The 15,450-nt window shown below is 36.9% G+C and overlaps 1 protein-coding gene and 1 long non-coding RNA gene across 2 annotated transcripts; one reads left to right on the forward strand and one right to left on the reverse strand.

Annotated features, from left to right (window-relative positions):
* Nucleotides 1–7,690: 7,690 nt before the first annotated feature.
* Nucleotides 7,691–11,622, forward strand: LOC148162507 (uncharacterized). Its single transcript, XR_015766785.1, has 3 exons — nucleotides 7,691–7,778; nucleotides 8,711–8,790; nucleotides 11,290–11,622. It is a non-coding gene; the product is annotated as an uncharacterized LOC148162507 (long non-coding RNA).
* A 217-nt stretch (nucleotides 11,623–11,839) lies between these two features.
* RPA3 (replication protein A3) lies at nucleotides 11,840–15,443 on the reverse strand. The gene is made up of 4 exons (XM_028117270.2): nucleotides 15,292–15,443; nucleotides 13,707–13,781; nucleotides 12,742–12,850; nucleotides 11,840–12,198 (listed from the first exon to the last, which is right to left on the reverse strand). Exons 1-4 carry the CDS (start codon nucleotides 15,388–15,390, stop codon nucleotides 12,116–12,118), a joined length of 366 nt encoding a protein of 121 aa, XP_027973071.1. The 5' UTR covers nucleotides 15,391–15,443; the 3' UTR covers nucleotides 11,840–12,115.
* Nucleotides 15,444–15,450: the final 7 nt, after the last annotated feature.

Raw genomic sequence — 15,450 nt, forward strand, 5'->3', positions numbered from 1 at the left:
AAAATTCCAACTTTTACTTCCCAGGGGAAACTGCTTTAAAGTTCGTATACAGGGGCGCCTGGGTGGCTCAGTTGGCTAAGCGACTGCCTTCGACTCAGGTCATGATCCTGGAGTCCCGGGATTGAGTCCCGCGTCGGGCGCCCTGCTCAGCGGGGAGTCTGCTTCTCCCTCTAACCCTCCCCCCTCTCATGCTCTCTCTCTCTCTCTCTCTCATTCTCTCTCAAATAAATAAATAAAATCTTAAGTAAAATAAAATAAAATAAAGTTCGTATACACATGTAGAAATGTGCTTTACACAGACTGCATCTCTCTGTGTCAGTCTGTCAGTCTTTGCCTCTCTGTCTTCGCATGGATAAAATCTATATAAGTTCCTCTCTCAAATTGCCTTTTTTAACCTAAAAATATATCTTGCAGACTTTCATTAGCCCTTATATACCTACTTTTTTTTCTTTAGCTGAATGGTATGCAATTAAATGCATATATCCTCCCTTTGATGGAAGTTTAGGGTATTTCCATTTGTTGTTTTTACAGACAATGTCACAGTGAACATCCTTGCCAGTATGTCTTTGGGTATTTCTGAGTAAGCCTATCTGTCAGATAAAGTATGGAAGGGGAATTGTTGAGCCAAAAGCTGTATGTATTTTACTTTTTTAAAAAATTTTTTATTGTTATGTTAATCACCATACATTACATCATTAGTTTTTGATGTAGTGTTCCATGATTCATTGTTTGTGCATAACACCCAGTGCTCCACGCATGTATCTTACATTTTAATAGTTATTGCCAAATAGCCCTCATATAAACTATTTTCCTAGAAATCATCGGTATAGAAAATGCCTATTTTCCCCAACATCTTCAATTGCAGGCATTATAAAATTTCTAATTATGACCATCTGGAAGGTGGAAATCTTAAAAATATTTTAATTTATGTATATTCAGTTTGAGTGAGGTTAAGCATAGAATTCGTTTGACTATCCAGTATTTATTTATGGTGCACTGCCTGTTCATTTCCATGCTCAAACTTAATTATGTTTACTTTTGAGAAAGAAATGTTGGAAAGCCCTGAATTGGATACAGTTCTATCCTTATTCATCTTTTCTTCTAAAACTCCAAAATTACCTTTGATGCATTTCTCCATTTACAGGATTTTAATGTTTTTCTTCCACATTGATCAGCCCCTTATGCCCCCTCACCAAAAGAGAAAAATAAAAACCTCCTCTTTCCTTTTATCTTCTTTTAGTTGGAATGGTTCCAGCATTGATCACATTAAAACAATTGTTTCAGCCTTTGTCAAGGGATGCATTATGTAATGGTAGAGATTATATTTTGAAGTCAAACAAAGGTGGTGATTTTGACTGTCATCCAGTAGCTAGGCAACATTAGCCAAATTAGGAAGTACCTCTCAGGTTTGATTTTCTGAGAGAGGGGGTGGGGGCTTATATATTAAATAAAATAAAGGCCAAACATAGCTCATAAGAAACCTTCAAAAATGGTATCATCATTACTGTAAAGAATTTTGTAGAATGTAATATATTTTGCGTAATTTACTTAATTCAAAATAAGAAGCAATATATTCAGAGTGTTTTTCCAGGTTTAAGTGTTTGTTTGCCGTTAGGGTGAGGAGGACTAACAGTACTGCCAGAAGTCTCTGATTGTCTTGTTTCACAGATGATTTTTGTCGTAATGTTGCTTAGCATATTGTACTCCATCATCTTGTTGCCACCTAGTGTGGGTTCTTAGTATTCATCTTCTGTCTCAGTGGTTTCCTCTGTAGGTGAAATTATATGTTTAGGGAGAGCAGAATGTCTCGTTCCGTGTTTTGAGGATACCTTTATATACTGTTAGGCCAAAGTGACCGAACTTGGCTGATTTGTTTGGAATGAAACCTATTGGAAATTTTACCTCCTGTTTACTTGAGGGCTAACTATTCAGGAACAGATCTCTATTGTGAAGACTCTTTCATTTAACTTTTGAATAAGGAATTTATTCACATGGTTCGGATGGTTTATTTCACCCTCATCCACTATCTTTGAGTTTCCCCCACACTATTCCTACCCTTGTGTAGTTAGAAATATGTCAGGTAGACAAATTCTAATGAAGTCTGACAGCACACTCAAGGTCTTCTCATTATCAGTGATTCTTGGTAGGGTTGTAGGGTTCTGGGAGGGAGGGCATTTCAGAATCTTGACTGAGAAGCTTCAGCCATGAAATTTTAATATTTATCAAAGGAAGATTTACAAAGATTGAGAAACAGTTAAAGTAATAAACTGCCATAGATGGAATAAAATGGTTCCTGGTCTTATATCTTGGAATCTCTATTGCAGTAATCACCCTTGTGTGTGGCCACCTCTTAGAGGTTACTTATATGAAAGTATATCCTGAAGTAGTTTAAATTTGGTACCTTGGCAACTTCTTACCAAAATGCATGGTTGAAAACTAACAGTAATACTTTCATCTGTACTGAATCTAGTAATTACCCATTTTCAGATTGTAACATATTGTCTATAATGGTAACATATTACTGCAATTACATGTATAATATATAAATGTCATTACTTATATACTGTTATACAATATCGTTATGCAATTTATATTGTAATATGTTGTGACATATCCAAGCCCTATATGAGTAAAACTCATTTGCATGTCTACATTCTTGTATTATGGAAATGAATAAGTTCATTTCTTAGTAACAAGTTTCCATAGCTCATAAACACTTAAATATGTGTATCTAAAGTTTCTCATCAGCACTTTTGAAGTTTTTCCCTAAACAAAGCAACCTTTTTATTTTTCATGAAATCATTTTTCTATTTTAGCATGCATTCCTTTTTCATTTTAAAGTCTGTAATCTTCATTATATAACCTGCAGGCTATATGAGTGAGGTAATCCACTCTCCCCTCTGCTGGAAGGGGGAATGTTTTCTTGTGCCACCATGTAATTTGCTTTGCAACAGTTATTGCTATTTGTAACCAGATATTGTGATCACAGGACACATGTAGCTAGATTTAGAATCTGTTGAAAACAGGGAAGGCAGTATGACTGTTTCTAAATGTCATTCACTTCATGATTTTAACTCATAAATATTTTTGAAGTTCAAATGCATCAATCCAAATCATTCATTTCTGAAATGTACTTTAGATAAATCCCTCAGTGTTCATTGCAAATGGCTGTCTTTAATATTTTATTTCCCCAAATTCCTGCAGTTTCCTAACTTCATTTCCAGTGAGATAATTTATCAGATGACTTATGTCTAGATCCTATTTTTAAAACTACAGAAGCCAAATGTCATGTATTCTAGGCAGTTTAGGGAGTCATACCTAGTGCATATGGTGCTGTATAATCCTTTCCAGGCTTTTGATCAAGAAATCGTCAATGTATATGTAACTGGTGTCTTTTACCAGTTGTAGATGAAATTTACAAATGTTTCTTTGGCTCTTTTTTTTTTTCTTTTTCTTTTTGGCCTGTTCTTCCTTTAAGTGCTGAAAGAATTAACTGTGAATCAGATTAAACAGGAAGTGTTATTTTTGTTTAAGCTTTCTTAGGTGTAGGTTTTGAGTCATATGTACTGATAATGTATATTCTCTGTATTGCTTAAAATGTTATTAAATTTGTATCTCAAATAATTTTAAGTTATAAGTTAAAAGCTAAAGGAATAAAAGCAACGTAGGATATTTTATTCATCTTGGAATGTTATTTTTAAGTTTTCCTTAAGTAGGGCTAAAGCAGGATATTAGTGCCAGTTTTAGCAGATTAATGTTCCTGTGACATATGACAGTAATCAATTGTCTGTCCCATGCTACCTCCACTAGTAACTCAAGTTCACATTTGGAAAAGTCACATTGTATAAATTTATGACGAGAAAACAGGGAAAGGATAGAAGCCTTTGCAGCTGTCTTAAATTCTTTTTTTAGAAACAAGTGAGATAGAAATAAATATCGTATCTCATCCTGAGTTGTTTTCGTGACTTAATCATACTGCTGAGAGTGAAGGAAATTGCTCAGTGGGTCAATTCCTTTAGGTCACCAGGTTCCAAAAGAAAAAGTCTACAAATTCCCCTGGTTTGGAAGCAATGATTTCTAATGCCTAGCTCCTCCCTTGGTCCACAGTATGTTCATCTGGAAAACATTTAGTCATTTCTGAGGAGATTCCAAAATGAGGCGGCCCCTGGTCCACTGTCTGCCTCTCATAAAAGGTCAAATACATAACTAACTAAGGCATAACATTTCTGAGCCATATGAAAGAAATAACTGACTCAGTGGGACCCTGATCACTGTTAAAGAATAACTTATCTCTTAAAGATGTATTCTCTCATCAAGCCCAATGTCTGCCCAATACTTAGAGCTTCTCAAAAGCTACAGAAAAATATTAAGATGTTTAAGTGAAATGTGACACTGATTTTGATTTTCTTATGGTTATGCTGAATTTATTTGATACAATTTGACTTTAAATGGTCATTATGTATTAAGTGGAGTTGAGTTAATGAAAGTAAATATTAAGGCATAAATAATATTTAGTTCTTAAATAAATATCTAAGCTAAAAATATTAAAGGGCCTAGCATTTAAATCAGTAATTATTCAATAGAAGAATTTCTCCTTGCTGATTATCTTTCAAGATTTAGAGTGACAAGATACCAAGATCTTTCAATGAAACCATTCATTTTTAAGCCTATTAAATAAACTTTATATTGGCAGAAGACATGAACAGATACTTTATTATAACATTTTATGGTGAGAGATTCTTAGCCAAAATAATTGGCTTATTTTCCTGGGTAGTATTTCAAACTCCTGTGAAAAATGAACAGTCTCTTTAAAACGGAGGCTAATTAAGTCACAATGTCATGTGTGGTCTTGCCAGAACTGTTACACTTACTGCTCATAAATTTTCCTTTCTTTCAACTTATGACACTCACTGAGAACTGTCTCAGATTTTCTCAACTTTGCATCTTAAATAATGCGTCGTATGAAATTCACACAGATTGTTGTTATTGAACTCCCCACCTATAGATATAATCATGTTGAAAAATTTTTTTCATATGTGAAAGCCACTATATTTCAGTCCAGATCTTTTTTTAAAAAAAAAAAGAGGAAATGCTACAGAACATAGTGCTCTGCTTCTGGCCTTTTGTGTTATGTAAAGAAGAAACAATGGCATGCTAATGACAAATTTAATCTTGGCAGTCAAGATGAATGTATTACACTATAAATTGTTCATAGTGTATACCTCTGGTCTTAATTAGCCATCTCAGATCCTATACTCTAGGTCAAATGGGGTCATAAAGAACATAAGTGGCTTACCTCAAACCAACATCACAATTAAAAAGTAACTTAAAACATATGCTTTATTATTACTCTGGATTTAGCATCATCTTCTTAAGAAGGATAACCTGTGGTATCAGGTTATTAATTTTCTTTCAGCAACAGATCAGAATCAAATTCCACGTGAATTATATAAGGGAGGAAACCAAATTGTAGTTTCACCAAATAGAACGTACAGAATTTGGTTGTTCATAATCATAGATCTCTTTGAATCCTTAGGCCAGTTAAATATTAAACAGCTCTGAGCCAGACACCTTTAGAGATTATGCTAAACTGCTACAGATTGAAATTTCAGAGGGTAGGGACATTATTTATATGTATCTCTAGCTCAGGATTTGACACAAAATGTTTATTGAGTATTAATACAGATTAAAGGAATACCTTAAAAGACAACTTCAGAATTCTATGAATTTAGTAATTATACTAGTTTATCACTCAAACCATTTAACTCACCCTATGAAGAGATGCTTTTAGAGTTGTTTTAATTTTGCCTTTGTCAGATAAGGAAAAAAAGATCATTTGGAGAATATCTGTAAAATGACTACGAAGAAAACCATTTTGTAGTTTGTCATCCTTCACATTAGATTCTGTGTGATATTCCTTTTAGAACTTAATATTAGGGAAAAGTTTGATTATCATAAAGAATTTAAGGCTATGAAAATTGTATGGCCTCCTTCCTTTTCCTAGGTTCCCTGAACACCTGGAGCTAAATTTAACACCTACTAGTATTTCCTGTTGAGTGCATTTGTAGTTTTTTATGTCTTTTTTGATGTTTCCCTTTTTATTTTTGTATCCTAAATCTTTATAGAAATAAGTGTGATATATGTTTGTAATATCAGTGTTTTATCTTTAAAAAAAAAAGATTTATTTGAGAGAGAGAGAGCTCACATGGGAGCTGGGGGAGGGGTTTTGGGGGAGGAGAAGCAGACTCCACACTGACTGCCGAGGTGGAAGGTGGGGCTCGACCCCACGACCCAGAGATCAGGACCCCAGCAGAAACCAAGAGTGGGACGCTCAACCGACTGAGCCACCCAGGAACCCCTCAGTATTTTATCCTTAATCCTTATCTTCCCTTGTTCATTGAGCTTTGAACATTCTTGATTACTCTTTGAAATGTTACTACCTTGCCTTTCATGATACTCTTTCAGGGAGTAAATATTTGAGTGCATACTAAGCGTCAGGCATCATTGGGGTCCTTCTCCTGACTCAATCATCTCATGGTGCTGTTCCATAAGTGAACACTTCCCTTGTGTCATTAGTTATGTGGTTTTCTCACTTTGTATGCTGTCCTTTGATTTAGGAACAGTCACTTACTTACCACATCTGGCCCCAGATGTGCTTCAGAATTCAGAATTTTTGGATTTTAGAAAAAGTCATAGGATGCATCTGCCGTTTGATGTTATGTAACACCCTCCCCAGAGGACAGCACCCTCTAATCAAACATACTAATATTTCTGCAGTGAAGCTTGTATTTACAGTAAGTGAGTTAAAGACTACAAGGAGCCTCACTACAATTCTTACTGGTTTTGGTGCCAAATGAATTTTGTCCCAAATTTAGGGAAAAGCTGTGTTTCAAACCATTTTAGATTTTGAAATCACAGATAAGGAATGGAAAGATCTCTTAAACTCTAGATATTTTAGGCAGGTTGTCTCGTAAATCTCTATCTGATCCTACATTTCCAAATACCTTCTCGACATCTTCACTAAAAGGGCCTATCAACTACTTAAATTTGTATTGAAGTGAACTTTTAGCCTCCTTGCCAACTGACCTTATCCTTGCCTCTCATTCTGTTCAGTTCCTAGCACTGAAGTCCCATGGAATCCATTATAATATGTTCTGAACTTCTTGTCTCCTGTCCTTTGTCACCTCACCTATTAGGATTTAGGTCTTCATTAGCTCTCTCCTTGGCCTCGTTGCTTCTCAAACCAGGCTGGATGGACTAATTTATTCATACACTATGTTAGGCATTGAGAGATACCAGTAAGACAGATTTTTTAGCTACAGGTTTTTCACTATAAACACCTCTCCTTAGTGGGGAAGACTAACTAGAAGACTGGTTAAATAAACACTTGGCACAGTGGACATTTTGCAATCATTAAAAAGGATGAGATAGTTCTATATGTCAATTGCCAAGACATATTAAAGGAGAAATGCATGTTGCAGAACAGTATACTGAGGTCCCATAGACATTTATATAGTCAAAGTTCTGGAAAGTTATCTACCAATCCATAGCAGTGTCTTTGGAGAGACAATGGAACTTTACTGATTCTTGAAGTGTTTAAATATATATGCAGTAGTCCCCCCCCTTATCCACTTTGTTTTCTGTACTTTCAGTCACCTGCAGTCCAGAAGCAGATGATTCTCCTTTTGATATATCCTCAGGTCAATAGTAGCTGAAGGCTATATCACAATGCCTATGTTATTCACCTCATTTCATCTCACCACATCATCATGAGAAGGGTGAGTACAGTACAATAAGATATTTTGAAAGAGACCATGTTCATGTAACTTTTATTACAGTATATTCTAATTGTTCTAATTTATTATTAGTTATTGTTGTTAAACTCTTACAGAGCCTACTTTATAAATTAAACATTGTCATAGGTATGTGTGTATGTATGTATAGGAAAAAACAGTATAGTTAGGGTTTGGTACTATGTGAGGCATCTTCACTGGAGGTCTTGGAACATAGTCCCCATGGATAAGAGTGGGGGACTACTGTATATGTGTGTGTGTGTATACATATAAAATATGTATTTATACTATATAAATATAATTAAGTTACTTTACGTTATATTCCCATCTTTATACCTCTTATCACACTTAACTTGCTCATAATCTTTTTAATTTTCAGATAATTTTATATAACATTACATTAACTCTGCTTGCCTGTTAGGGAAGCTTAGAGAATGTTTTTCTTTCTGGACATTCTAGTCAGAGCAAAGAGCAAGTTCCATGGCACCCAGATCTTAGAGGGTCTAGTGTGTTCCAGTAACAGCAGATCAGTACTGGATGGATGGTAGTTTCAAGGGGAGAGTAGGATTTGGTCTGAGGTGAGATGTAGTCAGATTGTGAAGGGCAACTACTAATTGGAAATGTGGACCTCATGTAGTCAGTGGTTCATTATTTTTGAAATGCACTTTTTATTGGGGAACCTGAGGAGGTTCATTTTTTTAATGCACTTTTTATTGTGGGGAAATTTTAGATTTACAGAAAAGTTGTGAGATAGTAGAGTTCTTGTGTAACCCCTCCCCCAGAGTTTGTCTGCCTTTATGCTCTTACCTTATCATGGTACATTTGTCAAAACTAAGAAACCAACCCTGGTATATTACTGTTAACTCCAGCCTTTATTCAGATTTCACCAGTTTTTCCTTTGTCTTTTTCTGTTCCAGGAGCCAATCCAGGCTTAGTCTTCTCTGTGAGTCTCTCTTTTCTTGTTTTTCATGACCTTGACAGTTTGAGGGGTGATCAGGTAAGTTTGTAGAGTGTCCTTCAATTTGGGTCTGATATTTTCTCATGATTAGCTGGTGTTAAGGGTTTTTGAAAAAATACCAGAGTGGCGAAGTATCTTTTTTATCACATTAGAGGGCACATGATCTCTGCCTGTCATCACTGCTGATACTAACCTTGATCACTTCATTAAGGTAGCAGTGGCCAGGTTTCCCAACTCTAAGCTTCCCAGGAAGTTTTCCCCTTTCCAGCCTCTCTTTTCTGTGAACTTTATAGTATGATGGTTAGAACTGATGTTAATTTCAGCTGTATTGGCTGGGAAACCCAGAGAGCCTGGAAACTGGAAGGCCATTTACAGTTAGGGCTGTTGTAATAGTTCAAGTGAGAGAGGACAACTGTCTGAACTTGCAGGGCCAGTGGCGGTGAAAAGGACTGGAGATACTCAAGCTTTTCTGGGCAATGGGGTGGCTTATGGTAGCTTTAGAGGAAAAAGACCAAATCAGAACCACAATGAGATACCATTTCACACCCAGTGGGATGGCAGAATCAAAAAGTCAGATTATATAATGAAGTGTTGGTGAGGATGTGGAGAAATTAGAATCCTTAAACACTGCTGCTAGGAATGTAAAATGGTACAGCCACTTAGGAAATGTTTGGCAGTTCCTCAAAAACTTAAGCACATTTACCATTTGGTGCAGCAGTTCCACTTATAGGTATATATCCAAGAGAAATAAAAAATATGTACACACAAAAACATAACACAGAATGCTCATAATAGCATTATTCATTATACCCAAATGGTGGAAACCACCCAAATTTCTGGATGATGAATGGATAAAAAGTGGTATATCCATACAGTGGAATATTTGGCCATAAAAAGGTTGATGAAGCACTGATATATGTTACAAACAGATGAATCTTGAAAACATGCTAAGTGAAAGAAGTCAGTCACAAAAGATCACATATAACTCCATTTCTTTGAAATATCTAGAATAGGCAAATCTGTAGACAGAAGGTAGATCAGCCGTTTCTTGGGGTTAGGGGGTGGTTGTGGTGGTAGAGGGATTGGGCCATGATCGGTAAAAGGTACAGGCTTTCTTCTGGGGTGATGAATGTGTTCTAAAATTGATTATAGTGATAGTATACAACTCAATATACCTAATAGCAACTGAATTGTACAGTTGAAATAGGTGAATCATATATGTGAATTATATCCTGATAAAATTATTACCGAATCAGGGAACACATGGGGGGCTGCACACATTCAAGCTACACTCGTTGAAGCTCAGGTGTTGGTGGGATACCCAGGTCTAGACATTGAGCAGCTCAGAAGTGAGGTTGGGACTGGAGATATGGCACCATAAATTATTAGTAGAAATATAATAGAAATTGATGGGAAGCAAGATAGCCTATTCATTTAGTCCAATTTATTAAACATAGTAGTTCAAGGGAAGGTTTTAAGCAGGACACCTTTAACATTTTAATAGCACAGAATTGTCAGAGGTTAACGCAACTGAGGACGGACTCTTTCTCTGGCATTCAAGACAACACTGTTGAGACTGGCTGATGTTCCTCCTAAACCTAAATCTCAACTATAATGGTCTTTGTATATTTTACCGTAAGTGGCTATGGCAATGTTCCTTACGTAATTTGTAGAATGTTTTGGGATAAAAGTTGAAATTGAGGATATTATCAATTTCAAATTTTGTACACCCAACATGGGGCTTGAATTTACAGCCCCAAGATCAAGAGTCACATGCTCTATCAACTGAACCAGCCAGGTGTCCATAAAATAAATATTTTTGTTATAATTTACAATCTAAATGGATTTAGAATTAGTTTATTTCCTAACTGAAGAGAATGAGTTAAGCCATAATACTCGACTGGCTATATAAGTCACCAGTTATTCTGCTTTACCCTCTATCCTACACTTGTCACATCCCCTACCTGCCCATCCCCAGCATTACTTAGTGGTATGAAGTACAAGTACAGGAATTTCATACTAAGAATGACAGTTAAAAGGAAGAAAAAAAGGACGCCTGGGTGGCTCAGTTGGTTAAGCGACTGCCTTCGGCTCAGATCATGATCCTGGAGTCCCGGGATCGAGTCTCCCTGCTCAGCTGGGAGTCTGCTTCTCCCTCTGCCCCTCACACCTCTCATGCTCTTTTTCTCATTCTCTCTCAAATAAATAAACGAAATCTTTAAAAAAAAGAGAGAGAAAAATCAAATGATTTCATCAACTATTCTAATGATTAGAAGAAATCCCTTATTTGGCATTAGTAAATGTGGTTTCAAAATCCTGAGAAAGAGGTACTGTGATGACTAATTTTATATGTCAACTTGACTGAGCTAAGGGAAGACCAGATAGCCAGTAAAACATTATTTCTGGGTGTGTCTGTGAGGGAATTTCCAGAAGAGATTCGTTTCTGAATCAGTAGGCCCCTACAAAATAGGTGGGTATCATCCAATATGTTGAAAGCCCAAACAGAACAAAAAGGTGGAGGAATTTGCTCTCTTCCAGATCTGGGAGGTCCACCTCCTCCAGTCCTCAGACATTGGAGCTCCTGGTTCTTGGGCCTTCAGACTCTGGGATTTACACCAGTGGCCTCCCAGTCTTCAGGTCTTCAACCTTGGACTACAAGTTACATCAGCTCCCCCGACTCGAACTGTATTATCCCACTGATTTTCCTGGTTCTCTGGCTTACAGATGAGTGATCCTGGGGACTCCTTGGCTTCCATAACCACATAAGCCAATTCCTGTAACAAAATCTTATATATAGTTCTGCTATATATGGTTCTTTTGGTTCTGATTCTCTGGAGAATTCTAATATAGGTACTCACAAATTGTAAAAGATAAAGGATTCTGTTTGCTTTTTTAATAAAATCATTTTTTTCAGAGTATCAAGGAAATAATTAACATAATGTAGCTTATGAGGTAGCAAGTAAATTCTTTATACATGTGGCCCTGGATTTCATTTGGTAGGTCTAAGTTCTGACCTTACAGCTCTGAAGATTCCAAGTTTGTGTCTGAATACATGACTAAAAGAATAAGAATGAAATGATCAACAGTATGTCCCATTTTGGCCTTTATTAATAAAGGAGAAAACTAAACTCAAGGCAACTGCTTTGTTCTTGCATCTGATCTGACCATATACAGAAGGGTTCTCTTTATAAGCACTTAACTTTCAGTATACAGACAGGTTCCATCAAAAGTGGGATATTGTAATATCTAATAAGGTTAGGTAAATGAAATTAAAAGGAGAACAAATTAAATATGAAAAATCACAGAAATCTCCCCCTCAAATATCAGGGGCTTCCTATGACAGTCTTCAATGTGCTCATCGAGATCAATCATATTGCACAACCCCCAAAGGAAAAAACTGAGGGAACTCATGGGTAATTTTCACAGCTTCATTGTATAGTCCAAGATCTGAAAAACAACATTTTAGCAAACATTTAATCTACAATAGAAAGATGTAACATCATTTATTATCTAAAAGATTTCTACCTCTTTCTCTTTTCTTTCCCTTTTAGAGATCAACTTTTTACCACCTGTCTTCTAAAACAGGGACCATCATAGCTATTTACCTGTGGCTCTAAAAAATAAAAGACATGGAGTATAGGCAACTATTCATTTGATATCCATTGTACAGGCAGTCCTTGCTTGGTTTTAGGTGTTACATATTATATGATGCTTTCAATGCATATGTTAAAAAAACTATTATTTGTTTGCCATATGTTTTAAGTTTCTCTTCCCACAAATACTAATTTTTACTGAGTTTCCTACATATACAAGCATTACTTGAAAGCGGGCCAAAATGTTCTCCCATTTTCCTTTGGGATCAGAAAATTTTATAGAAATTGAAAGGTGGCAGGACTGAGACTCAAGACCAAGACATCTCAAGTTAAGAAGAAGAAAATCATTTTCCTCCTAATTACATGAAACTACTTAATACTAGAATGTTTTATTTACCAAAAGGATGGTTATCTTCTTTAAACTGGACAAATGATGCACACATAATGGTTGCCTTGGCCGTTACTCTTCCAACTACTTCCACGATTCCAGAGATTTCTTCTTCAAGCTAACACAAAGAACAAATTGTCAACTTGGTGCTGTCATCTTTCTAGTTGATAACTTGGAAAATGTTTAAGTTGAAAACAAAATCACTTAAAGATAATGAGAATGTCCAGCATTTCTATAAGGACCCAATGAAAGGAGCCTTCTATTTTCTATATCTTGTGCAGTATATTCTGTATATATTAACCAAACAGCACATGGACTTGTCTTAAAAAAAAAAACCAAGAAAATTTTTTTGAGTACAATAAATGTAAAATATAAAAACAGGTGATAACTAAAAGTACATGTAAATAAAAACAGAAAATAGAATTTTAAAAATGTAAAACTTTAGAGGAAAGAAAAAAATGACTTAAAAGATTTTTTTTTTTAAATGTGATTTTATGGTCTTTCATAGGAATAGAAATTGTTACCTAGTTAAGGGATGTATTAAAAAATCATGGAGCCCTGGGGTGCCTGGGTGGCTCAGTCGTTAAGCGTCTGCCTTCGGCTCAGGTCATGATCCCGGGGTCCTGGGATCAAGCCCCACATCCGGCTCCCTGCTCTGCGGGAAGCCTGCTTCTCCCTCTCCCACTCTCCCTGCTTGTGTTCCCTCTCCCACTCTCCCTGCTTGTGTTCCCTCTCTCGCTGTGTCTCTCTCTGTCAAATAAATAAATAAAATCTTAAAAAAAATAAAAATAAAAAATCATGGAGCCCAAAGAATGTAGAAATGTAAAGGGATATATAATGTAAGAAAGAGGACAAAAGTTTAATTTTAGAGCAGGGAAGTTATAAGCCGGTCCTTTATACAGCCACTCCAAGAATCAGAAACATCAGCAAGATGAATTAATTACAAGAGACATGGAATTAATACTTAAACATACGGGCTCCATCAACTCAATGGTTCCATTTTTGCCTTCTCCATCTGAAAGAATAAACATTTTTCCAGTAGGATGAATCTAAAAAAGAAACACAAGATTAAAAAAAAACAACCACATAAACAAAAGAAACTTTAAAATCTCATTAAAATAAAAATATTGTAAGTTTGACTGAAGATGAGCAGATTGACCCAAACACACTTAGTCAATGCACACAAAGCAATTGTTTTTGAATAATTTTGTTCAAATTATAATCTTGTTACCATATCTGGTCAAATGACACTTTGTTAAATTTGAATTTCAGATAAACAGTACTTTTTGGTACAAATATGTCCTATATTTTCATTTGCTAAATCTGGCAACCCTGCCCTAACAACAAATTAAAGGGGGTCCATACTGTCTAAAAGTGAGATCTACTAGCACTCATGATTTAAATAGTACATATTCCACTAGAGGGTATGTTTTATTTATTTATTTTTAAAGATTTTATTTATTTGAGAGAGAGAATGAGAGAGAGGAGGGTCAGAGGGAGAAGCAGGCTCCCTGCCGAGTAGGGAGCCCGATGCGGGGACTCGATCCCGGGACTCCACGATCATGACCTGAGCCGAAGGCAGTCGCTTAACCAACTGAGCCACCCAGGCGCCCTAGAGGGTGTGTTTTAAAAATTAAGCTTGATGGGGACACCTGGTTGGCTCAGTCCTGGCGTGTGCCACTCTTGACCTCAGGGTTGTGAGTTTGAGCCCTACCTTGGGGGTAGAGATTACTTTAAAAAAAAGCATGATGAAGTAAAGAGAACTGGTTGTCAGAAGATTTGGGTTCTACTACTGTTAGCTGTAAAGAGTGCACTCAGATCTGGTTTGAAGGTCAGCTTTCCTAGTTGCTGTGGCTTTGAGCAGTTAACCATACACCACTCCTACCCAGTTTCCCTACCCCGCAGTCAAATAACACCTATTTAACGAAGAAGTTGTGTGGCTGAAATGAACTAAGGCTTTATAATAGTTTTTTATTTTTTCTCCCCTCAGCTTTCCCGGTTCACTGACTCCGAAACTTTGGGCCTGCTTCTCATCAGTAGAGTGAAGATGCTGCACTCTAACACTGGCATAAGAACACAGACGGCTATAAGATCTGAAAGGGACAATCGAAGAATGTTTACGGCGAATTGACTCTAACGAGAAAACGAAGTTTGAGAACAGCCAAAATTGCATGAGAAGGAAACTAGAAAAACAGAGTAGTTGTCAAGTCTGGCTAAACTAAAAAATCAGGAGGTAGATGTGTGAATCAGGTCTATAATTTTCTTTTTGTAAATACAAAAAGGAACCAGAGTGGAGGACGCTAGAATTTAGAACGGAGCGCATTCGAAAACGTCACGACTCCGCGCCATAAAAGTGGCGCCAAAATGGGGCAGCAGTGGCTAAAAAGTGTGCAGAACGTCCCCTTGTGTAAAACGAAGCAGTTGGGAGCGCAGTGATGCTCTAAGGCCTGTCCTCCTCCACCCTCCCTTACCACCCTGAGGCTGCCACCCTGGCGGTCACGGGGTCCCCCCTCCCCCCCGCCTACAAAGCAGGTAGTCCAGGGCAGCGACGGCGCGCACCTTTTCCAGCCTCCCTACGAAGCAGACCGGCCGGTCGATGAACTGAGCTAGCATGCTGGCGTTGACGCGCGACCTGGGCAACTCCATGACATCCACCATGGTTGCGGTGCGAGACCTGCCGGTGGCAGGAAACAGACTACTGAAATTCTACGCCCCGGG

Source organism: Eumetopias jubatus, unplaced genomic scaffold (genome assembly GCF_037043125.1).
Source record: "Eumetopias jubatus isolate StellerSeaLion01/CBP00866 unplaced genomic scaffold, mEumJub1_p1.0 scaffold_14, whole genome shotgun sequence".
NCBI classification, from domain to species: Eukaryota; Metazoa; Chordata; class Mammalia; order Carnivora; family Otariidae; genus Eumetopias; species Eumetopias jubatus.